We start from the raw sequence: 25,021 nt of genomic DNA, 5'->3' as shown, positions 1-25,021 counted from the left end.
TACATCACATAGTCATTCCAGACGTTGAAACAGATGCTAATTCCTGAGTTTCAACAAAACTTGTTGAAAATTTTGTTTCAATCCAGTTCCGATTTTTCTAAAAAAATTTCGGTGGACACTCATCGGACACAACGATGTTCTCTTCCATTGGTTATCCATGTAATCACTTTAGAACCATTCAATTATTAGTTTTCGCTTCAAGTAAAAACTTTTCTGATGAAGAAAGTAAAAAAAAAATTAGGAGTACTAGTTATTAGTTTAGTATTAGTTATCATGAGCATTATTTTTAAATGAACGCATTTAAGAAGTACTGATATGCACGACTATGGGAAGGTCATTGAGAAAAGTTGCTGGCCTCATATTGAAAACATTTGTAAAACTCGTTAGTATCGAAAAATTGTTGGTATTGTTTACATTGACCAGCAGAAACTTTTATAATGTTTTTTTTCAGTGTTTTGGTGATAACAGCAGGCTGTGTGACAATATATTTTCTTGTTAAATATCTTGGCGAGTATTTGAGATGCGTCGAGATGATGAGGAAATTGCCTGGACCAAAAACAGTTCCGATCTTGGGAAATACATTAGATTTCGTATGCGATGAAGGTGAGTTTAACGGCAGAATCAGTGTAGGATAAATGTGCGTTTATTATTATGGGGATTGTTAATTTCATCGACTAACACAGTAATACTAAAATTAAACTGTACAGTTGAAAAAACTGAATAGGGCGATGTTTCTAATTGATAAAACAACAAACTCTTCAAACTTCTGACACTGTGCATATTAGCAAAAAATATGATCGAGTCATTCTAGAATTTCTCAGTGCTAGTGGCAATTTGTTATATATTTCCCTCCTTGTAAAATATTTTACTAGGGTGGTTGTTGATAGACATGTGAAAAACTTTCATTTTCATGTTTCTGAATTCAAGTATACCGTACATTCTTAGCAGGGAGAGAAATTCCTCAATGTGAGACAGATTTATTATTTCTCAATATCTCTAGAACTGGACCTGATATTTTTGATTTGTTTTCATTAACAGATTGTGACAGTCGTTGATAGTGGTAATACCACTGTTTTATATAATTGTATTTTATTATCACAAACATTTTTCCATTGTTATTAAATTTTCCAACCAATGATATTAGTATTCCTGTCTTCTATTAATAATCATTTTAGGTTTTTTAAACCTCAATCTGCGGAAAAATTCTTACTGAGCTGAATTTTGGTATACACCTTCATTATGGCGTTTCAATGAAGATATGGGAAATCGACATTGATATCGTGCCTGCTAAAAAAGTTATAAGGGTCAAAAGGTCACGAAAATCAGTTTATCGCGAATATCTCGCGACCTATGGCTCGGAGGTCAATAAAGGTCATTATTCCTCATACAATTATCTACAAAAATGTCTCTTGTATTTTTCTGTAAAGTCAACCGTTTTCGGACTAGAGCGCTGAGAATGCGAGTAGAATGCACTCACATAGGGTAGTGTATACCACATACATACACACATACACACAGAAAAATGCAATTAACATTTTTTGTAGATAATCGTATGAGAAACGATTTTCATAATCACCTTTATTAACTTCCGAGCCATAGGTCGCGAGATATTCCCGAAAAACTCATTTTCGTGACATTTTGACCCTTATAACTTTTTTAGCCGGCACAATATCAATGTTGATTTTTCACATCTTCATTATAACGCCATAATGACGGTGTATACCAAAATTCAGCCCAGTAGGAATTTTTCCGCAGATAAAACCTCAAATGACTGGACTATAACTCAAGACTAGAATTACACTGTATAAAACAGTGACCTTCCTCAAATTGTATCCATAAAATCGAACTGACAGAATAATCAAACTGGTAATAGCTATATTTAACAACATCCACTCAATTGTAAACAGCTTATTTTTAAATATAATGTCTGGAAAGTTCTGATATCATATTCTTATAACTTTTTTAGCCGGCACAATATCAATGTTGATTTTTCACATCTTCATTATAACGCCATAATGACGGTGTATACCAAAATTCAGCCCAGTAGGAATTTTTCCGCAGATAAAACCTCAAATGACTGGACTATAACTCAAGACTAGAATTACACTGTATAAAACAGTGACCTTCCTCAAATTGTATCCATAAAATCGAACTGACAGAATAATCAAACTGGTAATAGCTATATTTAACAACATCCACTCAATTGTAAACAGCTTATTTTTAAATATAATGTCTGGAAAGTTCTGATATCATATTCTTATAACTTTTTTAGCCGGCACAATATCAATGTTGATTTTTCACATCTTCATTATAACGCCATAATGACGGTGTATACCAAAATTCAGCCCAGTAGGAATTTTTCCGCAGATAAAACCTCAAATGACTGGACTATAACTCAAGACTAGAATTACACTGTATAAAACAGTGACCTTCCTCAAATTGTATCCATAAAATCGAACTGACAGAATAATCAAACTGGTAATAGCTATATTTAACAACATCCACTCAATTGTAAACAGCTTATTTTAAATATAATGTCTGGAAAGTTCTGATATCATATTAATTCGCGACAAATATTAACATGTTTATTTTCAAGCAATAGTGCATACAGGGCCTTCCAACTAGAACTTGACCTCCCCTGTTAGTCAGAAACGGACACGGAATAATCGAAAACTTTAAAGAATACGTCAATTTTTATTTCTAGGATGACTAATTCCGATATAGAAATCATACCCGAAACTTCAACCCCTGCAGTTAGCAACTACCCCCCTATTTTTTTCAGTGGCATGGGGGGTCTAGTGATACATCATTTGAAAGGTTTTTTGTTCCCGAAATTGGTTTATTCGTTATTGAGAAATTGAATGTTGAACGTTTTATTTAAGAAAAAACAGAAAATTCGCTGTCGTTCATTTCAATGAGGAAATCAACAACATATAATATCAACGGAAACAAAATCAGCAGATAAATTGTTCAAAATGACCTCCACCTAGTGCCATACATAATACAGTCAACTCTCGAAAGCGTTCCGTACATTATCGGTGTGAGATCAGGTGATCTAGCTGGCCACTCCACTGGACACCTGCCGATCCAACGTATCGGAAAACGTTCGTCGAAAAACTGTCTAACCCGAACATTAAAATGTGAGGGAGGTGTATCCTGCTGGAATGTTATTTCATTTTCTACTAAATTGTAATCATTTTTGAAAATTTGTGTAATCATAGGATTTACACAGTCTTGTAATAGATTCAGGTATGTGTCTCCATTGATATTATTTTCAATGGAGAATGGTCCAACAATATGATTACCAAGAATGCCGGCCCAGACATTCAATTTCTGTGAAGTTTGTGAATGTGTTTCCATCACCAAATGAGCGTTTCTTATGTCCGTTTCTGACTAACAGGGGAGGTCAAGTTTTCGTTGGAAGGCCCTGTATACTTATAAATGCGCAAGTCTTAACTCAACTCTCACTCATTTATATCTGTTACTCCGTACTGGTGAGTCCTAAGAAGATAAAATTGGGATATAGGTGCTTTTTAGTTCTTAGTCGTAGATGTATGTAGGTTCGCTTTATATTGTAGATGTGTAATGAGACGAAATTTTTGAAAATTCCAACTGGAAAAAGAGCGTCCATAAAACAAAACTATGCCCTCAAAGTTCCGATGGGTGAATTCATATTTAGTATCAGCATTCGCCCGTGGGCCGTTATAACTCACTGTTAGTGATAATAGACTTGTTTTTTTCTTCTCCAGCACCAACATGAATAATTTAGAAGAAAGATAGTAGGAAGACAAAACATTTATTTCTAATCTCTCCTAAAAATATACCCTTTTGACTCGAACTATTATTATCATCATTAACTGGGAAAATTTGTTACAGTGACGATTTTCCTCAAGATCAGAAATTGGTGTAGAACATATGGCCCAGTTTTTCGCCTGAATATGTCGAGCTTCTACCCTTCAGTCAACATTGCAGGAGCTGAACAATTTGAAGTACTTTTACCATTTTTCTTACATGTGTACATGTCTAGTTTTGATATCAAAACTAATACGATAGATATTGCCCATAGCAATTCAGAAAATATTGATACTGGTGACATAAGTTCGTAATCAAGAGCAGTCTAACTCTTACAGATGCTTTCAGAGAATTGGATTCTTAATGCCGAAGAATTATACTCTCATTGTCAAGAAAAAACCAATGGAAGTTGAATTCTTCTAAATTTTGTGGACTCGTAATGATAAATGTGATAAAGGTGCTACACATGCTATTTTTAAAACATCAACAACGACCCGATTGTTTATATTAATCGCGTTGCTACATGGTGTCGGAGTAATCTATCTCTCAACATATTCAAATGTAATGTTATGTCTTACTCACTGAAAACGAACTTGAATTTACACAACTACGTCATGAACAATCAAGTTCTGGAGCGTCCTGACACACTCACTGATCTAGGTGTTACTTTTGATTCAACCCTCTCTTTCAAAAAATATTGACATTACCCTAACAGCAGCTTATCGCACGTATGGATTCTCAGTTAGAAATACAAAAGACTTGGAAAAAGCTTGAACACTGAAATTACTTTATTTCACTTTTGTTCGATCTAGGTTGGAATATACATATGTCGTGAGTCCCTACAATCAGGTTCATATGAATCAACTAGAAGCCCTACAGAGGCGCTTCCTTTTAAACTTAGCCCGGCCGAACACAACCACAACATTGCGGCCACGTTGTGTGGTGGATCCATGTATGGATGGATGAATGGATAAATAAATAATATTACTCAAAAAAAAGTTCCAGTGACAGGTTGTAGGCAACACTTAGAAGAAACAGTAAATACGGAAAAATGTGTTTTGCACCAGAGTATAAGTTGTTATTGCTGGCTATTTCAGAATTCAATAAATAATATCTTCAACACAAAAACAAACACAAATCTTCGAAGTTCGTTATTCTGGTTTTCGTTTTTATTCCACTAGAATAAAAACACGGTTTTTTAAAATATGGGTGTCAAATTTCTGAATTTGTCCAAAAGAAAAATTCCATCAATAAAATGTACACAAATCGCTAGTGACAGTTCTAATTATGAAATTTGCAGGTAAATTTTAAAATATAAAAATGGGTGTATTGCCAAGTTTTAAATTATACAGTTTTCCACTCGCCAAAATATATTTCTAGGTTATCGCATCCTCGATGAAAAATATTCGAAAGCCAATGGTATATTCCTTTTTGAACCGCTGGCTGGGGGAGGGCCTCTTGACTAGCACAGGTGAGTGACATTCGTAGTTTGTCTTTTTCAAATTTTTCTATGATACTTTGATAGAGCTTGTTTTCCAGAATTCCATATAAATAAAATGAAATCGATAGCATTTACCGTTATCAAGATACGCGACTTTGAAACTGTGCGTTTGTTGAAAGCAAATGTGACGTCATGAGATATGTGCGATTGTCGGTACAGCGCCTGAATCACTCCTCAACTGTTATAAAACGGAGCATTCAATGTATGAGGGTTGAATGAAGGAAAGTTCATTGAGGCAGTCATAAATCAGATACCGTAGTCAATATTCTTCGGATTACGCGCCAATTTCAATTTTTGAATGGAAAAAAATATGTTTATGAGTACTACAGTTTACAAGAACTGAAGTTATAGTAAATCTATATGTTCAATCAATATATGAAATAAAAGAAATTCAACCTTTTTTATTACAATTACAAGCTGTCTGTGATTGAATCTTGCAATGTTGATATTAACACAATTTCCAGTGTTTGATTGGGTTAGAATTTGGCACACGTGTTTGCCATTTTGTAAATTCCGTCATTTTCACAGTGACCTCTGTGAGTGAGTATCACATGAAAAGGTTTGATTACTGAAACACCATGAATGAAATGATGTCACACTCATCTAGATGATGTCATCTAGAGTTTTGCCTATCTACAAAGCTATGACCCTGATGATACCATTAAACTTGAATCTGACAGTCAGCAGTCAATGATTTTATTGATAGGTACTGATTCAAAGCTATTTTCCGATTTTTTGGTCAAGGTCTGTAGGTTTTCATGATTGCCGTTTCGCCTATTTCTGCGGTAGACGTGAGACGAAGAGGAAACGGTTGAAGTGTTCGAGTTTGTTCCCACCCGGTGTTTCCACCGAGTGGGATGTCCTTCTTTGAGTATAATTAAGGACAGGTAGCCAGATTTTACTAATGTTCATTGCATCTTTCTTTCTATCGAGATTATTCCTGTGTTTCTGAATTTTTATTGCCTCTCCATATATGCTCAGATAGTAAATCTGAGTTTTATCGCGTATCTTCGGAAAAACGCTTCGAAACAGTATACAGGTTTTTAGATTGCGAAGGGAGAACATTTTTTGAAAAAGGTTTTCCACAAGATATGATTTTCTTCAGTACCATCTCCATATTATGTGGTAGCGCTTAAGTTGAAAGTGAAGTACTTCGTACGTTAAAAGTTATTACCTCGTTAATCGTAAGCATCATCAGGAGATGACCAAAACTAATGCATCTACTGAGAATGATGACTGGTTTATGGAAACGCTCGTCAAGAGACATTATTTTTGTTCTGAGTGACAAAATCGTTTTCAATAGATTTCAAACATGGTTTCGATCCCCTTTGATAAAAAAGGAGGTTTCTGATGAAATTCAAAAGGAAAAGTAAAAATTATGAATTCTATGTTGATCTCTAATTATATCGTGTTCAAAACCCACAGATTATTCTCATTCAAACTCTCTTCTAGGATCGAAATGGCATACCCGGCGAAGAATTTTGACGCCAGCCTTTCATTTTAGTATTTTGCAACAGTTTGTTGGAATATTCAACAGCGAAACAGAGAGATTGGTTCAAATTCTCAAAAAAGAAACCGAACATTCTTCGACCAATGTTATGCCTTTGATATCTCAGTTTACACTATATACAATGGCAGGTAAGTGAGAATGCTAATAATGTTATGAACAGGATTGGTTTGGTGGAACACCAAATATAACCATTTTCTCAGTATTCCGAATTTCGCTCAGTTTTCGTCCACTTTGAGAATTCAATGAAGAGCAAGATCGGACATTCTCTACCCAATTAAAATATTTTCCACAATGCTGTGTTGCCACTTCCATTAGAAAGTAGTAGCAACTTTTTTTTGGGCGTACTTCTAGCACATTTTTCAGTAAAAAAATCGATTCCTCTATCATATCTACGTAAATAAGCTACCCTTGTTACTAGTCGTTGTAAGCAACAGTTTTCTAAATATTTGGACTTGAAAACTTCTAGTCGATTATTTGATAATCGATGCATGTTAAAGTTATTACGAATATTTTGCTTTTTTCACAAGAATGCTTTGGAAATGAATTTGACGTTTTACTCGTTTGAAGAGGTCATCACTGTTGGGTACGTTCCTTTATGACATCCTTAAGCGAAATAGTTATTTTTGTGTCAAGAGTGCATAATCAGTATTTGTTTTAATAAAATTTGCAAGAAATGTCAACATTTTATTTCAGGAGATTTTGAATATGTAGAATAAACTAAAATAAACGAAACTAAATTGTATTCAAATAAATTGTTGGAAGTGTCCACTTTCAGCGAAGATACAGGCAGTCAGTCGTCTAGTCATTGAATCTCGTACCCGCTCAAAAATTATTGGTGTGTTTCTTATTGTTTCACAGGCGTCTACTATTCGGTTTCTTAGATCTTCCTCGTTCACTACTGGAGTCTTATAAACTAGTGACTTCAAATGTCCCCAAAAATAAAAATCTATCGGGTTTAGATCTGGGGACCTTGGTGGCCACGCCTGGTTAGGTTCTTCTACACCCCTACCGATCCATCGATTTGGATAGACTGTGTTAAGGAATTCCCTGGCTACAATGCTAAAATGGGCCGGAGCCCCATCATGCATAAACCACATGCGGATACGAATTTCTAATGGTACATTCTGAAGTAGTCCCGGCAATTCATTTTCTAAAAAGTGTCTGTAAGTTGCGCCATTCAGCCGGAGCGGAAGAAAGAAAGGACCTATCAAGTAATTATCAAGTAATTATCAATTATTGCCGCCCATACATTTACAGAAAATTGATACTGATAATGCCTTTCACTAACTGCGTGCGATTTTTCGAGAGCCCAAACATGGTTGTTATGAAAGTTTGTGATAGCATTTCGGGAGAAGTTTGCCTCGTCCGTGAAGAGTACATATCTTAATATTGAGGATTTCCAGCCAATTTTCTCAAAAACCATTGACACATAGTAATGCGTTGGGGAAAGTCTCGTGGCAAAAGAGCTTGTACCCTTTGAATATGGTATGGATAAAAGTGTTGATCATGGATAGTTCTGCAAACTGTGGACTGAGTAGAATTGACAGCTTCAGCAATTACTCTTGTGCTTGTTTCTGGATTCTCCTCGAGAGCGTTCAAAACAGCTTCTTTCAATTCTGGGGTTCGGACTTCTCGTGGTCTTCCAATAGTATCAGCTGCACTCTTAAAGCTACCTGTTTCTGCCAAACGACGGTGAAGACTAGCAAATGTTGGAGCTGAAGGCAGTACTCGATTAGGAAATCGCTCCTGGTAAATACGTCTTGCTTCGCGCGCATTGCTATCCGCAAGGCCATAAACGAAATGCATATCGGCTAAATGAGCATTATTGTTTAAATAATCCATTTTTTCAAAATAAGTGTTTTCTACTTCTACTTACGGAAACTTCAACAAAACGTCTAACTGTCACAAAATATGTAATTACCAAAACTACTCACAAACGTCAAATTTATTTCCAAAGCATTCTTGTGAAAAATGCAAAATATTCGTAATAACTTCAACATGCATCGATTATCAAATAATCGACTTGAAGTTTTCAAGTCCAAATATTTAGAAAACGGTTGCTTACAGCGACTAGTAACAAGGGTAGCTTATTTACGTAGATATGAGAGAGGAATCGATTTTTTTACTGGAAAATGTGCTAGAAGTACGCCCAAAAAGTTATGAATCTTTAAAAAAAGAAAAAGACGTGTAGGTGGCGCCCCCTACGAGTAAGAGCAATAAGAACATCAGGTTCGAATTCGACACCTCAAAAACCTCCTATTACGAAGTTTCGTTTAATTAAGTTCAGTATTTCAAAAGTTATTTGAAAAAAAAACGAAAATGAAAATGAAACTTCAACATCCTGTATCTTGGAAACGAAGCGTTTCCGTACACTTATTTATTTGGACAATTCATATTAGAATTTTGTGAGGAATCACCTCCTGAAGTTTGTCAAAGTACTTTTGAATCACCCTGTATAAATTCCTAACAGTTTTGTACTCGTTGAAATATTTAGTCTTTCACTACTGAGCTGAAAATACTCCGGAATAGAAATATTCATGTGAACAGTTTTAAACGAAATGCAGTCTGTTTTAGATGTGTTTAACAATAACTTGTTGGTATTGAAATATGTGGATGCTATAGAAATGCTATTTGAAATGGATTTTTCCAAGTTGAGGTTCCTGTTTACTGGTACAATGAGATTGTGTGCATAGCTCACTTTAATACTTGATTTTTTGTAAATTTCAGAGAAATCATTTATGTAGTAAAGGTCCAAGTACACTTCCCTGTGGTACGTCTTTTTCTATTTCAGTGAAGTCTGAGAAAAATTGCATCATTTTGTTGCCTAATATATACTTATATTAGAACACTTCTCTCAAAGAGTCAATGATTATTTCAGAGACATCAATGGGGACAAAATTGAACTTGAGAGCTGAAGAAGACAAAAAGTACGTGGATTCTATAAATAAAATTGGAAACATGTTTGTTCAGAGAATGAGAAAGCCGTGGTTTTACTTTGATTGGTTGTACTACAATCTAAGTGAGTTTGGTGCAGTGGAGCTGGGATTGATTGACGTGTTACACAGATTCACCAATAACATCATTTGGAAAAAAGCGGAGAACTTTGAAAAGTTCGAAGTGGATGAACATGAGGAAAGAAATTACTGTTATTCGAAAACCAAGAAATTGGCTCTACTGGATTTGTTACTGAACGCTAAGGCGAACAGTGGGGACATTGACAACGATGGCATTCGAGATGAAGTCAATACTTTTATGTTCGAGGTAGGTCAGATGTATTCATGTTTCAACTACACAAAGATCAAACCTATTTCATGTCTCTACAGACTGCTTGCTGGGCAATTGAAAGCAAGCAAATAAACATATACTAGTTTGTATGATTTTAGGCGATATTTTTTTCTTCCTGAACCTGAAAACTCAAAATTCCATTCCTGAACAAAAAACATTTTTGCTCAGAAATAATTCTAAGTGAATTATCAGATTGTTTGAAAAGTTTCACGAATCAGCGTCCGAAAATCAAACGAATTCAGCCATACATTCAACATACTCCCCAGACCTGTCGCCATGCGACTCCCATATTTTCAAGCACTTCGACAACTTTCTCACTGGTAGAACTTTCGCCAATCAGGACCAGGACCTTCATCGACTTCATCGAATCTCGGGCAGACAATTTTTATGTTGACAGAGTTAATCGACTTGTTTTATGTTGGCAGAAGTACACTGATTGAAATGGTGCTTATTTTAATTGAATTAAGTAGTATTCACTGATATATTACAGTTTGAAGTTGACTCATAAAAACGGACAAAACTTTTGAAACAATCTGATACGCTGGTTGGATGGAAGAGCAATATTTGCCGTGATTTATCATATCAACTCAAAGAAGATATGAAAATATTAAACACTATACAGGGCTTTTCATGATGAGCAATTAGCCGTTTCTGGCAAACTATTCAACGGATCAACCTGAAAATTTCACAGTATGCATAAGTCAATATGACCTACACGCCTAAAATATTTCAGACGAAGCGGCGTCGTCGCTTCTTCTATAAAGTAGCGGCTTCTTCAATTTTTTCAAACGGAACACCCCGTATATAATATCATATTATGATTCATTATCATTTTGTCAACAAATTCATATACTATTTCCCTATACCTATCTATTACCGTTTAGAAGATATAAATTAATTTCGATATTTTTTTTACCAAACATGAACTTTTATAAATGCTGATAATCTTGAACTCTCTTGCACTAAAACGATCAAATTTGAAATGGAGTGATACTATAAGGATCTTCACTCCGAGTCATATTTTCATTTGCCTCATACAGGGTCTTCAAAAAATGCAGATACTTTGATCTCATGAAAAAATGAGTGGAACTCAATTTTTTCAAATGGAACATCCTGTATATTTCAACATTTTTGAGCTCTACATCCAATTTTAGACTAACTTTGTTCAGATAATACTATTTCAATTTTGAACCGTTTTCGAGATAAAATGTTTCAACTGTTATAAAAAAGTTACAATTTTATGATTTTTCGCACATAGCTATACAATTGATGATCTCATATCTTCAAAACAGATCACAATCAGTGTACTGTAATAGCCAAATCAGTGAAATTCTTCCGGTAAACAACGGAGTTCCTCAAGGTAGTGTGTTGGGACCATTTTTGTTTTTAATATATATAAACGACTTACCTGGAAGTATGAATGCCGTGACAACTTTGTTTGCGGATGATGCAAAATTCACTGTAAGAATTAGTGATAGATCCTCAGTAATCCAGGAGTGGAAAGAAAATATAATACATCAATCCACAGAATGGTTCACCGCAAATAAACTGATTCTCAACGAGAATAAAACCAAAACACTTATTTTTGGAAAGAAAAACACATCTGAAGAACACGTTTTATTTTTAGGACATAACTTTGATCCGACTCTGAACTGGAAAAATCACGCGAAACACGCAACACGTGTTTCGCGTTCGGGCGTGTCTCATTAAGACATTGCGGGTACAACCTGTATACAACACTATATAATTGGATAACAAGCATGTCGACGCTTACCGTTGTGTGTTTTTGATGAAATTAGAGTTTTCATTCGACATAATGATATCATTTTTGTAAGATATGTAATGTTTTTCAGGTGCTTGATCTATTGGAAATATACGACACATAATTTGCGTTTTCCATATCATGTTTTTGAACATTCGAATAATCACCATGACAATTAAATGTAATCAATTTGTAACTTACGCATCTATATCAGATTTTTATACCATGCAATTTTTATTTGTAGGGATTTGACACTACATCTGTTTCAATTTGCTACACGCTGTTGTTGTTAGCGAATCACAAGGATTGGCAGGTATGTGGAATATAGTGTTTGGTAGGTAACCTCCGAAAATCAAATTTCGATTCTCTCGGAGAAAAGCGAAAGCGTATAATCATTCAAAAAAATTCATGGTTTTGACAATACTGTATTTCTACACTGTTACTGAGGAACGGCGCATTTCGTCAACCTAAAAAACAATTTTCCAATGGGTTCACAAGGGTTAACAACAAAACAGAGGTGGTCCAAGGTTTGAACCTCGCGGCATTCAGAAAGAGACAGGTGAAGAATCACAACTCACTTTGTGCTTTTGAGAAAGTGAGGTTCAAAAAATTGTTAGTAATAAGAATTAAGGACAGTTTGCACAGTTACATGGACTTCAAAGGAAACCATAATAAAGAGAAAATCAGAAATACAAATTTTAAGTCAAATTGAAAATTATGTTTCAACTTTTGATCGATAAAATTAAACAAATAATTTCAAAATAAGAAAAATCATAGATCACTAATTAATTCTTCACTCAATTTGAATCTCACTGTACATGCAAATATCATGATAATCACATTTTCTCTGGTGGTGTAACAAAATTTCCAAAGTTTCAATATCAACATTTGTTCACAAAAAGGATTTGAAGCTTTAATAACTTCTAATCATTATATGCGAGAGCTTTCGATAACATACTGTTTTGCCATCTTCATGGCTCTACTCAAACTGAACATTTCATCTTCTTGTTTGTTCTTTCATACGGTTAGAACGCCTTAGTGCAGGTATTTGTCCTCTCCTTTCATTCGGATGGCTCTTTAAATTTGCCTGTACTTCGCTTACATCAAGTAATATCCTTTCTGTTGGTGTTTCTCTAATGTGTATTGTTTTGTGAAGTACATTACAATTTAGGTCTTGTTTATTTTGATTCGTTCCTCGATAAATGAATTATGACTTTTGAATTTATGGATGTTTAGGTTTTCCCAGATGTTCAAACGGTTTCGTTTATTTACTTGTTTTATGAGTTTGATGTTTTCTGCTGTAGGAAAGTTATGTTTATTTTGTATGGCGTGTGTTGCGAGGTTTGATTTATATACTATTGGGTTTATATATGCTTTTTTGTGCTCGTCGTACCTTTGGATCAGTTTTTTCTTGGTTTGGCCGATGTAGAATTTGTTGCAGTCCGAGAATTGTAGGCTGTACACTTTTTAGGTTTTTTTTTTATTCTCTATTTCTTTTCATAGTGTTTATTCTTTGTGTTATTCTCGTGTTTAGCTTGTAAGTTATGTTGATATTCGAGTGTTTGATGATGTTTTTTAATTTCTTGGTTTGGTGACCTTTCTATGTGAATGCAGTCAATCTTTGTGTTATTTTATCTGTTGGAGTAGTTTAATCCTTGTTTACGATAAATTGAAAAATCATGTTTGTTGTTAACTTTTGCAACCTTTGCAAGATGAGTAAAACTTTTCATTGAATTGGACTTTTTCAGCTTATTAAAAAAAGCTTTCTAGATCGGTGTTCTTCAAAAGCGTGTTTTTCAGTTTTTAAAACCATATTTATTCAAGATATTCATTTTATGCTAGATCTTCAAATGCTAATTGTTAAGTTATTCAACTCTCACTATTTTTATAGGAACTCGCTTATCAAGAAATCCTCCAGGTTATGGGCGATTCTACAAAACCACCTACCATCCGTGACTTGCGTGAAATGAAAATATTAGAAAGAATAATTAAGGAAAGCCTCAGACTTTACCCCAGTGCACCATTCATTGCTAAATTATTGGAAGAAGAAACAACGGTGGACGGCTTTCTCTTACCTAAGGGCATTCAAGTTAATATTCATATCTACGACATCCATAGGAACCCGAAGTATTGGACAGATCCAGAAAAATTCGACCCAGACAGATTTTCGCCAGACAACTGCGCGAATAGACACCCCTTTGCTTTTGTCCCTTTCAGCGCAGGACCCAGAAATTGTATAGGTGAAGTACCTAAAGGTCAATTCACTTTTGATGAGAATCTTTCATCAAATTTTTCACTCATAGATATGTTGGATTATTATTATACTTTGCATCAATTTTCAGTGACTACAGGGGTCTGCATGAAAAAAAAACAGTTGAAGTTCATTTAAATGATTCAACTTCTTGAAAAAGTATTGAATACCTTCCATTATTTCTCTAGTATCCGTTTTTATGAGTCGTCTAACAACGTCAATAGTAATGAGCACAATAAACAATTCTTATTCATTCAGACTATGAACATGTCTGAGGAAGCTATTGTATAGCGAAACACGTGTTTCATTTTGTAAACTGTTCAGTGAAATTCTCACAATAAGTTGTTATTTGAACATATGATTCAATCCAAACTGTCGATTTTTTGTTATTCAAACCCATACCTATGGCGTTTTTGTAAATTGTTCTTCCTAGAAAAATTGTTATCGAAATTACATGTCTTAGCTATGGTCAATTGATCTGTTCTAGTAACTTTTGTTGACTGCATATGTTTGAATATTCTATATTCGAAAACATGAGAATGAACCATTTTTGTCTTGATTGTCTTGACTTTTTTGTCTTGATATTCCACCTCGTTTCATTAAAATACATCTATAAACTTGATAGTTATCCAATTCAAAATTTCACGTCTGGGTTCCAACTAGTTGGTACCTTTTCCTTGATGAGATATCTCACTAAATCTGAGAAGCCATGGGTGGAGATTCTATTTCAGAAATGAAAAATTGGGTAAAAACTCTGCAAAAGCTGAGAATCAATAACTTTTTTCTTCTTTGTCCTGCATTGAGGAAAATAATCGATATCAATAGGTACATCATTCTTGTTGACTGTATATGTTTTAATATTCTATATTTGAAAACATGAGACTGAACCATATTCTTTCAGTTCTTGATATTCCACCTCGTTTTCATTATAATACATCTATAAACTTGATAGTTATTTAATTGAAATTTTCACGTATGTGTTCCAACTAGCTGGCACCTTTTCCTTGATGAGATATATTCTTAAGTTATCTCACTAAATCTGAGAAGCAATAGGTGAAATTTATATTTCAGAAATGAGAAATTGGGTAAAAACTCTGCAAAAGCTGAGATTCAATCAATTTTGTCTTCTCTGTCCTGCATTGAAGAAAATAATAGATATTAATAGGTACATCATTCTTGTTGACTGTATATGTTTTTATATTCTATATTTGTAAACATGAGACTGAACCATATTCTTTCAGTTCTTGACATTTCTCCTCGTTTCCATTGTAATACATCTATAAACTTGATAGTTATTTAATTGAAATTTTCACGTATGTGTTCCAACTAGCTGGCACCTTTTCCTTGAGATATATTCTCAAGTTATCTCACTAAATCTGAGAAGCCATAGGTGAAGATTATATTTCAGGAATGAAAAATTTTGTAAAAACTCTGAAACAGCTGGGAATCAATCAATTTTGTCTTCATTGTCCTGCATTGAAGAAAATGATCGATATTAATAGGTACATAATTTTTTCATAGGTCAAAAATTCGTCATGCTTGAGTTCAAAGCAGTGTTCTGCGGGATCCTGAGAAATTTCGTCTTGGATCCAATTGATACACCGGATAGTTTGAAGATGGTAGCAGATATGGTGTTGAGGCCGAAAAATTCATCATTGAGAGTTAAGTTCAGCTTGAGAAAATGATAATAAATGTTTGTAATGACTGGTCTTTCATTTCCGATGACTACAAGCAGTGAGGTATTTTATTTTTGTCCAACAAACAAAAAAATGAAGTCGTGGAATTTCTACCCCAAAGTTATTATTTTAGGTATTCTAGAAAAAGGAAATGAAACTTTCCGAAAGCTTGAATGATCATATATTAGAAATTTCTTTCTCTCACCTTGTCAAATCCCAAATCATATCACTAGAATTAGTGCAATTAAAATGTATCTTGGGGTTTTTTCGGAAAATCCCGGGACAAACATAAACCTAATGAAAGGTAGAACTGGATTTTTGTTGTAGAATGACTCCGAAGCAAGTACACCAGAACTGCAACACTGTTTTCGACGCGCGGATCACCAACTAAGTTGACGTCTTTAAGAGTGAACTATATAGTATACTATAATTGGATAATATTGATGTCAATACTACTACCATGCTTGAAAGTTGAAAAAAGAATCAACTGAATTGCAAATAATTTCTAAACTATGACCTTCACAAAAAATATATTCGGGTTTTTGTTTTTTTGCCTTTTTTCTATGGATAAATGAGGTCCCATAATTTTTTAAACTGTTTGTTTATATATACTCTCCCACAATCTGAAAAATGAACAAAGCTGAATCATTAGAGAATTTGCAGAAGAGGAATAAAGGACAAGCTGAAGAGTTCACCCTGAAAATTTATTACGTAATATAAACCACTGAAGAGTCCAATTAGTCAGTAATTTGTCGTATTCATTTGATTTTGCCTACAAATTGGAAAAAAACAATAGAAAAAAATTAAATTTCAATACATAACTTTTCTTGGTAGTCGATGTGTTGGAATACAATCTTTTTCCGTTATCCAAACCCAAAATTTACTTTAAAACTTTCACCTAAAATATTTTGGTCATTGTTCTGCCACGTTCTCTTGGTCTGATCAACGCGGATTACCAGTATATGGACTCTTTTACTCAAACCAAGGTATTACATTTGGAAGGAAAACTTCACGTTTATCAATTTCTCATGTCCATAATAATTGCATTAAGAACACATATACATAATAAACATAACCTATACAGGACTTTTCATGATGAGTGTTAATTAGCCGTTTCTGGCAAACTATTCAACGGATCACCTTGAAAATTCCACAGTATGCATAAGTCAATATGACCTACACGCCTAAAATATTTTAGACGAAGCGGAGTTGTCGCTTCTACTATAAAGTAGCGGCTTCTTTGATTTTTCAAATGAAACACCCTGTATATAATATCATATTATGATTTATTATCACTTTGTCAACAAATTCATATACTATTTCCCTATACCTATCTATCACCGTTTATAAGATATAAATTAATTTCGATATTTTTTTTACCAAACATGAACTTTTATAAATGCTGATAATCTTGAACTCTCTCAATTAGTCACAGATAATACAATGAAAAGATAATTATTAAAATACTCCTCAATCATCGAATGAAACTTCTCTTCAAACAATAGTTTTATTAACGCCGAAATACGAACTGAAAATAATAAACCCATAAATTAATGAGTTAATTTAATCATCAGTGTATTTCAGAATATGTTCAAACACATCTCCACCTCTATTTAAACAAACATGTAATCTCTTCAAAAGATTGTCATGTGTAGCGCTTCTGATCAAGTCTGGAGTCAAACTATTGAAAGCAGTTGTAACTCTCGATTCCATATCTTCCATTGTTGTTATTGGAGTAGAGTAAACCATATTTTTAATGAAACCCCACACGAAATAATCTAATGGATTGCCATCTGGTGTTCTAGGAGGCCAACGAAAAGGTCCATTATTACCAATCCATCTGTCTTCGAAGATTTCGGTTAAAGCTTCGCTGACTAAATGAGAATTATGGGGTGGAGCACCACCCATTTGGTACCATACACGTTCTCTTCCTGGTCTATTATTTAAAATCATTTGAATTCCATTCCTCAGTAAATCTTCATATTTTGATGCATTCAAATTATCATCATAAAACTCGATATAAAAAATTGACTCATTCTTTATGACACAAAATACATTTAATTGACATCTTTCTTGAAAACCCCTTTGGCGGACAACATGGAAATTTTCTGGCGCCCAAATGCTACTGTGAAATTTTCAGGTTGATCCGTTGAATAGTTTATCAGAAACGGCTAATTAACGCTCATCATGAAACGCCCTGTATTTTCACATTTAGACTCAAATATGTTATTGATACAAACAAAATTCTGGGTTATGTCGAAAGTTAACGTCCTCTATAATGCATAAGAAAGCGCCACGCCTTTGAGCTCTGAGATTAGTTTTTTCCTTCTAACTTTTCATGTGATCCCAGAGATTTCCTACTCGCGAAGTTACATTCGGAGTTGACTCCATTCAGAAAATCAAAGTCTAACATTCAATAAGACATATTATCAACCATTTGAATAGTTAACATTCATTTTATTCTTCTTCAAAATTGTCATTAAATTACGTTTGAGGTGAGAACTTATCTCCGATGCATCTTGCATAGTGATATTAATTGCTATTGTTGTAATTTGAAATAAATTGGATAATTTTAATTCAAACAGCGAGGACGTAGATAAAAATAAGTGAAATTCCAAGACAATTATCAATTTGTATTCTTACAAAATGAAGTCAGAGGTCTTCAAGATCGTTTCTGATTATTTACCGTTTGTCTCATGGGGATTATAGAAATATATAGACTACTTGATTCATGATTGTTATTCCTTTGATGCTATCCTTCAGAAAATATTCCGAACGGATGTACGTTTGTCGGCCTCTGCATGTGTTCTAAATGATTTTTTGTCTTCAAAGAGATAAATGACCTCAGAGCTACCTCTTTTTCATTCCAAAACACTAAGTGAATTATCCACGTTTCCTGTGAACAAAAATATATCAGCATCTACCTATGATGGTACAGCCGATCCTGGCGTATCTTCATCTCCAACCGTTATCTATCACGATGCTCTTTCCCAGATGTCGCTTCCTAATCCTTATGTTATTCATGGTTACTCTCACTACATTGGATACGAATATCTGCAGGAAGTGCAAAAATCGAAGATGTGGATGAAGGAATTCTCAATGAGGCTGATCTCAGTCCTTTGGTTGAACTCGCACAGTCCCCAAAAGAACTAATTTCCAATGGAGTTGGAGTAAAGAAGCCTGCCCGTGTTAAGGGAAAGTCTGTTCGAATCCGATAAATGCCGGTATTTCGTCTGAATTCGTCAACAGTTTCGACAAGTCGCTTCTGACCTGGCCGCCGAAAATGAGTACAACAATCTACACATTTGCCATATCAAGCACTCCAGAAGGTTCGACCAGTTTGTGGATCCTGACTACACACACGATCGACGTTAGGGCAGAGAGTTTGTATGCGGAAGGGTGCCCAATCGAAGCAATTACTGCTACATCAAGTCGATTTTGCAAGCCCCGATCGCATATCCACCAGTCCACAACTTGTTGAACAACCTGAGCAAAAACATCTCTTCGAACTAGAGAAGGCAGTACACCCCGGTTACTGTAAGAAGGTGTCGTTTTCTGAGGCATTTTGACCATTCACCTTCCAACATTATCACGAAAGACAGGAGAGTGGATGAAAACTTCCAAGAACGACCAAGCAGTAATTGTCAACACGGGTGTCCTATTCTGTCAACTCGGATTTATAAAGTAATACTTTGCATACGAACAGACTGGATCAAGGGTAGACAACAAGATGCGGATGATACCTCTACCAGTCTTTTGTTGATTTCATTGATAGCATCTTCGTAGGGGAAGATGTCATCACCGTTGATAAACTTATTCTCATTAAATTTATTTATGAATGGAAAAGGGAGATACACCTTTGGAAACAACTAGATGAAGCGACGTAATCGCAGTCCAAAATCTGTATCTATTGATTAGAAATAGATCAAGCTGATTTTTTACTTGATTCAAATTGACAATGGGATATTTTTTGAAAAGATTCGTTTTTTCATAAAGGTATGGAGATGATGCATGGTTTCTATCGAATGATAGAAAGGAACTTTTTCGAAACAATTACTATTCCCACTAACAGGGTAATAGCATTTGTTCTGAAGAACAACTACTATTTTCACTAACGTGGTAATAGTATTTGATCTGCAGCAGGGCTTCTGCCACCATTTCAACCTCTTGGTTGGGTAAGCTTACTACTTCTGACCATTTGTTGAAATAATCCATCACAACCATAAGACACTTGTTACCGGATGTGGTCATAGGAAGTAGAATTTCAACCCCGCTTCTCTCTAAAGAGCAGCTACTGAGGTACTGCTTCAACCATCTTCTAAAGTCTTGCTTTCGGACCTTTTCTCGAAGAGCACAAGTCACAGCTCTTACACCACTCTTCCACGTCTTGGCAGCAATTGACCAAATAGTACCTCTCACACACTCTCGTAGACTTCTATTCACTTTGAATTCCCCTTCCGTACGACCATCGGGAAGCTGTTGTATAATCACGATAAACGTCTTTGGAAGGATTATCTGGGATTTGTGAGTTGTTTCATCCGGGCTTTCTCATTTCTAAGTGAGTAGGTAATCTCTAATATACATCAACTCCCATTGGAGATAGCAACCCCTTTCGTTCTGGCGGTGCTTGTGAATATCTTGCCATTCCGGTCTCATTCTGTTGCAAATTCATTATCGTACAGTATTTAAGACCGAATCCTCTTTCTGCGATGGTCAGTGTTCCTCACATCTTCTGTTCTTATCCTATACAAGAAACCCATACAGATCGCTACCCTCCGGGTCAGAGGGAACCAAAAGCAGTGGTCGGTAGGGGAGATTATCTCCCTATCAGAGCTGTTCATCAAGGAGTTTCTGCCCGCTACCTCGTCATGTCTGGTGGAAAGTTCTGCTTCTAGTGACTGGTGATTATTCAGAAATCCATCGACAACTAAGCTATTACTGTTGCGTCCTATCGTGGAAATCGAATACCTGATGACTTGGGATGCAGCCAATATACCCCCCATCATTGGCTGAACCCCGACGCTCTCGCTTGGGTGATCTCGATAGTCAGTCTCTTCTTTTTTCGGATCCTGAGCGTGATAGACACGCCCTAAATGTCGCTCTCTGCCGCAGTTATAGAATTCAGGATGCCTTCTTGCATTGGCAGCAGTTCCATCGATCCTTTTTTTTCAAAAACTTCTCTAGACCTACCATGAGTCGATCTGTTTCTGGATCTTCCTATTCGTTGGTGGCCCTCACTAAAACTTTTCGTCGTTGTGGCGAAGCATTTCTGGCAGCTTCCAAAGCTGATACAACTGCTTTATAATCCTTCTCCTTATTCACTAGAATATTTTGCGAAATTTCGGAGGCCTCTCCTCGTAGTTTCAGTATGGGAGCTGTTGCTTTCTCCTCATTTTTCCATCCATTATTTTCCGCAGCGGCCCCAAATTGTCTGCGATAAATTGACCATGAAAATTTGCAATCGAAGGTTGGAGTTTCAATAAAATTACTGCTAGAAGGGAAAGATGTTGTTTTCGATTTGTACTTTTTCACAGCGATCCTTTCAGGCTATGATGATTCTTTACAAGTCTCTGGAAAATCTCTTCAAACTTCCTTTCAACCCCTCTATATATTTAGTAGGGATTAACGGTCTTCATTTTGGTGTAATCTCGGTTTTCCTCGCTACTTCTTACATATTTCTCTATTCTGCATTCTTATTCCTCTCTTCTGCGTTCATCTTTCTCTCTTCTCCGTTTCTCATTCTCCGCCAGGCTCGCTCGCAAAGCCTCAAACATTTACTTAAGCTCTTCCATCTTGTCGTTATTGGCATTCCTCGTTTTCACCATTAAACAAAAAACTATCAGTCAATCATTCCACTTCCGACACCAAATTTTCTCCGTAGACTTGACAATAATTGACAACACTGTACAATAATCAAACTCAATTTCATTACACTGATAAAACAACACAAACACTTCAACTAAAACTTCAAACTGATAGTCAAGTGTATATCGCTTTATTTTAATTGACTCCGCATCTCCTGTCACTTGACTTCTGCCCTTGAGCGTGTTGCTTAGTGGTTTACATATACCAATGGAAGTCTTAGGAAGCCGCTAGAAATATTCTCAAAGCGTCGCGATACCTAGAACATTCGCGAAGTACAAGTCGAGCTAAGCGCGATCTTGGCCACGTCACAATTGATTTAAGATGACCAGAGGCGGGCGCCGTTATTTTTTTCAGGAGATTATTTACAATTTACTATGAAAGCACGGCACAGAATTTGTACGTGTTACCTCAGAGCTAGTTCTAGAGTGCCACCAAGAATTAGCCAAAGCATCGGTAGATAATAACATTATCCTAAGGTGGGTTAAAGGGCACGACAGGAGTGAAGGTAATCGCATTGCCGACTCTTTAGCCAAGGACCCAAAAATTAATCACTCTTAAAAAATATAACCTCTTCAATTCATGATGATGTTGCTTTTGACATTCATGAAATTCAAATTCAAGAGGTGAATTAGGTTCCTGCATGATAAACAGTGAATAAAGAATATATTTTGAGGTTCTAGCCAATCCTCATACTCGAGTGAGAAGGAAGCGACCAAATTGTGAAAGTTCAAGCACAGATGAGTGATTTTTGGTCAAGCGTGGGATCCCTGTGTTGAAACATCCAACTTATTCACCAGATCTAGCTCCGTTCAACTTTTTATATTTCTGAAAGAGAAAGAAGCCTACATATGTATCAGATTTGATACAGTGAAAGATGTGAAGGAAAAAGCAACGGAAACATTGAATATGCTCTCAGAAAATAATGAAAAATCGGTTTTGAATGATGGGAAAGTGTAGGGATATTGAAGGAAATTATATTGAGGGGGATTAGGTGGGATAAAAGTAGGAATGGAAAAAGTTACACCTAAATTTCTGTTTTTTCAGCTGAACCTCGTATCTGGCCGTAATTTAGTTCGATCTTTCGATCACGAATCGAACACAATCCACCCACACCAATTCGCTCCTCAATTATCATTTTGGTTCCAGACTTTGGATAACTAAGGTTATCTGAAGAATATGTTTCATATAAATAAACAGTGGAGTTACAAAATATTTTTGAATACTGTGGAAACCAAAATCAAAACACAGTCATTATCTGGGAAACTTTGACCTTTCTATCCCATTACACAGTGCAAATATAATCCAGTATTACATGTTGTACTGTTATTATGATACATATCATCTATAAAGTTCGATTGTTCAGAAAAGGTTGATAAAAGAGCGTCAATGCCATTGATATAATTGAAATGTTTCGCACGAAAACACTTCAAAAGTTGTTCGAATAGAAAAATTATTGAGAGTGTTCACAACGCGTAGTAGATTTATTCAGACGATTGTTCTTGACAAAGAACTTTTGAATTGAATATACTGAAATGTTTATAGTAAATTTTTCAGTTGTGGTGGCAGGATGTGTGATATTATTTTTTCTTGTGAGAGGTTTCATCGAGCATTTGAGAACGTTGAAAATTTTGAAAGGACTGCCTGGGCCAGAACCTATACCCGTCTTGAAAAATGTTCTTGAATTTTTGGGCGACGATAGTAAGTGAAAAATTTTGAAAAATCTAACAAATGAAGATTCTGAAAATAGTTTTGTTGTTAGGATACATTATGTTTTATCAAATATTCAAAACTTCATGTGATGTTTAACATGTTTGTTTGAAGGAGGTTGACAATGTTTCGTGGTGTATTTCGTCAGTTTGGACCTACATTGTCTAATATGATATAAATTGATTTGAAATCCCTGAGAAAAAATTTAAAAAGATTAACCGAAAATAAGAATTAAATTCAAACAAAAGACTGAAATTACAAAAAAAAATAACATACAAACATACAAATATTGATAAAAGCTGAAAATAAAAAAATAAAAAAAATATTATTAAATTAAAAATAAAAATTAAAAGATTCCAAACCAAGTTACGTAAGTTAGTATCCACAATCGTCTTCGAGTGATAATTTTTTGTTATTAATATTTTTTAATTTTTTAATTTTCAGCTTTTACTAATATTTCAATTTTTTAACTTTTTTGGTTGTTGCTTGTTAGTTATTTCTTTGTAATTTCAGTCCTTTGTTTTAAAAAAATTGTTATTTTCGGTTAATCTTTTCAATTTTTTCAGGGATTTCAAATCAATTTATATTATAGTAGACAATGGAAGTCCAAACTGATGTAATACATGTTTAACATGATCATTAAAAGAACATACAAATCTTCAAAACAGTAGTTTTGAAGTGATCATCTCTACTTATCAATGCAAAAGTCATACTCATTCATTTCTATTTCTCCGTACTGGCAAGTCCTAGGAAGCTAAAATTTTCAAATATTTCAACTGGGGTGCCAGCCGTGAGGGAAAGGGTGTTTTCATAAAATGAAGTTATCTTTTCCATCAGTGTTTCTCTGTACAGCTGTATTTGCGAAGTCTGAAATTTTGTATGTGTGTTTCGGACTTCCATTGTCTGATGTAATATAAATTGATTTGAAAACCCTGAAAAAAAATTAAAAAGATTAACCGAAAATAAGAATTACATTAAAACAAAAGACTGAAATTACAAAAAAATAACATACAAGCAATAACAAAAAAAATTTGAAATATTGATAAAAGCTGAAAATAAAAAAAATAAAAAATATTATTATATTAAAATTAAAAATTAACAGATTCCAAACCAAGTTACGTAAGTTAGTATCCACAATCGTCTTCGATTGATTATTTTTTGTTAATAATATTCTTTAATTTTTTAATTTTCAGCTTTCATTGATATTTCAATTTTTTATTTTTTTGTTTGTTGTTTCTTTGTAATTTCAGTCTTTTGTTTTAAAAAAGTTGTTATTTTCGGTTAATCTTTTCAATTTTTTCAGGGATTTCAAATCAATTTATATTATAGTAGACAATGGAACTCCGAACTGATGTAATACATGTTTAACATGATCATTAAGAGAACATACAAATTTTCAAAACAGTTGTTTTGAAGAAAGTGATTATCTCTACTCATGAATGCAAAAGTCACACTCATTCATTTCTATTTCTTCGTACTGGTAAGTCCTAGGAAGCTAAAATTTTCAAATATTTCAACTGGGGTGCCAGCCGTGAGGAAATGAGGTTTAAAGGGGTGCCTCTAAATATTAAAATTAACTTTAATTACTGTATTTCATCAGTTTGGACTTCTATTGTCTGATATAATATAAATTGATTTGAAATCCTTGAAATAATCTGTGAAAAAATTAAAA

General features: G+C 34.6%; 1 protein-coding gene across 1 annotated transcript in view; it reads left to right on the top strand.

Annotated features, from left to right (window-relative positions):
• The first annotated feature begins 392 nt into the window (after positions 1-392).
• The window catches only part of LOC111509984 (uncharacterized), a 40,607-nt gene continuing 15,978 nt past the window's right edge, over positions 393-25,021 (top strand). The window contains exons 1-9 of the mRNA XM_074175233.1: positions 393-603; positions 3,877-3,989; positions 5,173-5,263; positions 6,746-6,931; positions 9,682-10,064; positions 12,095-12,163; positions 13,742-14,105; positions 15,623-15,780; positions 23,160-23,340. Of these exons, the coding sequence (XP_074031334.1) occupies positions 438-603; positions 3,877-3,989; positions 5,173-5,263; positions 6,746-6,931; positions 9,682-10,064; positions 12,095-12,163; positions 13,742-14,105; positions 15,623-15,780; positions 23,160-23,340 (1,711 nt within the window). The 5' untranslated portion in view covers positions 393-437. The remainder of the gene's footprint in view (positions 604-3,876; positions 3,990-5,172; positions 5,264-6,745; positions 6,932-9,681; positions 10,065-12,094; positions 12,164-13,741; positions 14,106-15,622; positions 15,781-23,159; positions 23,341-25,021) is intronic.

This window comes from Leptinotarsa decemlineata, unplaced genomic scaffold, assembly GCF_025532065.1.
Source record: "Leptinotarsa decemlineata unplaced genomic scaffold, Ldec_3_MD MMD2_tig00000882_RagTag_RagTag, whole genome shotgun sequence".
Classification (NCBI taxonomy): Eukaryota; Metazoa; Arthropoda; class Insecta; order Coleoptera; family Chrysomelidae; genus Leptinotarsa; species Leptinotarsa decemlineata.
Note: the sequence above shows the minus strand (reverse complement) of the source record. Positions and strands in the feature narration are given on the sequence as shown.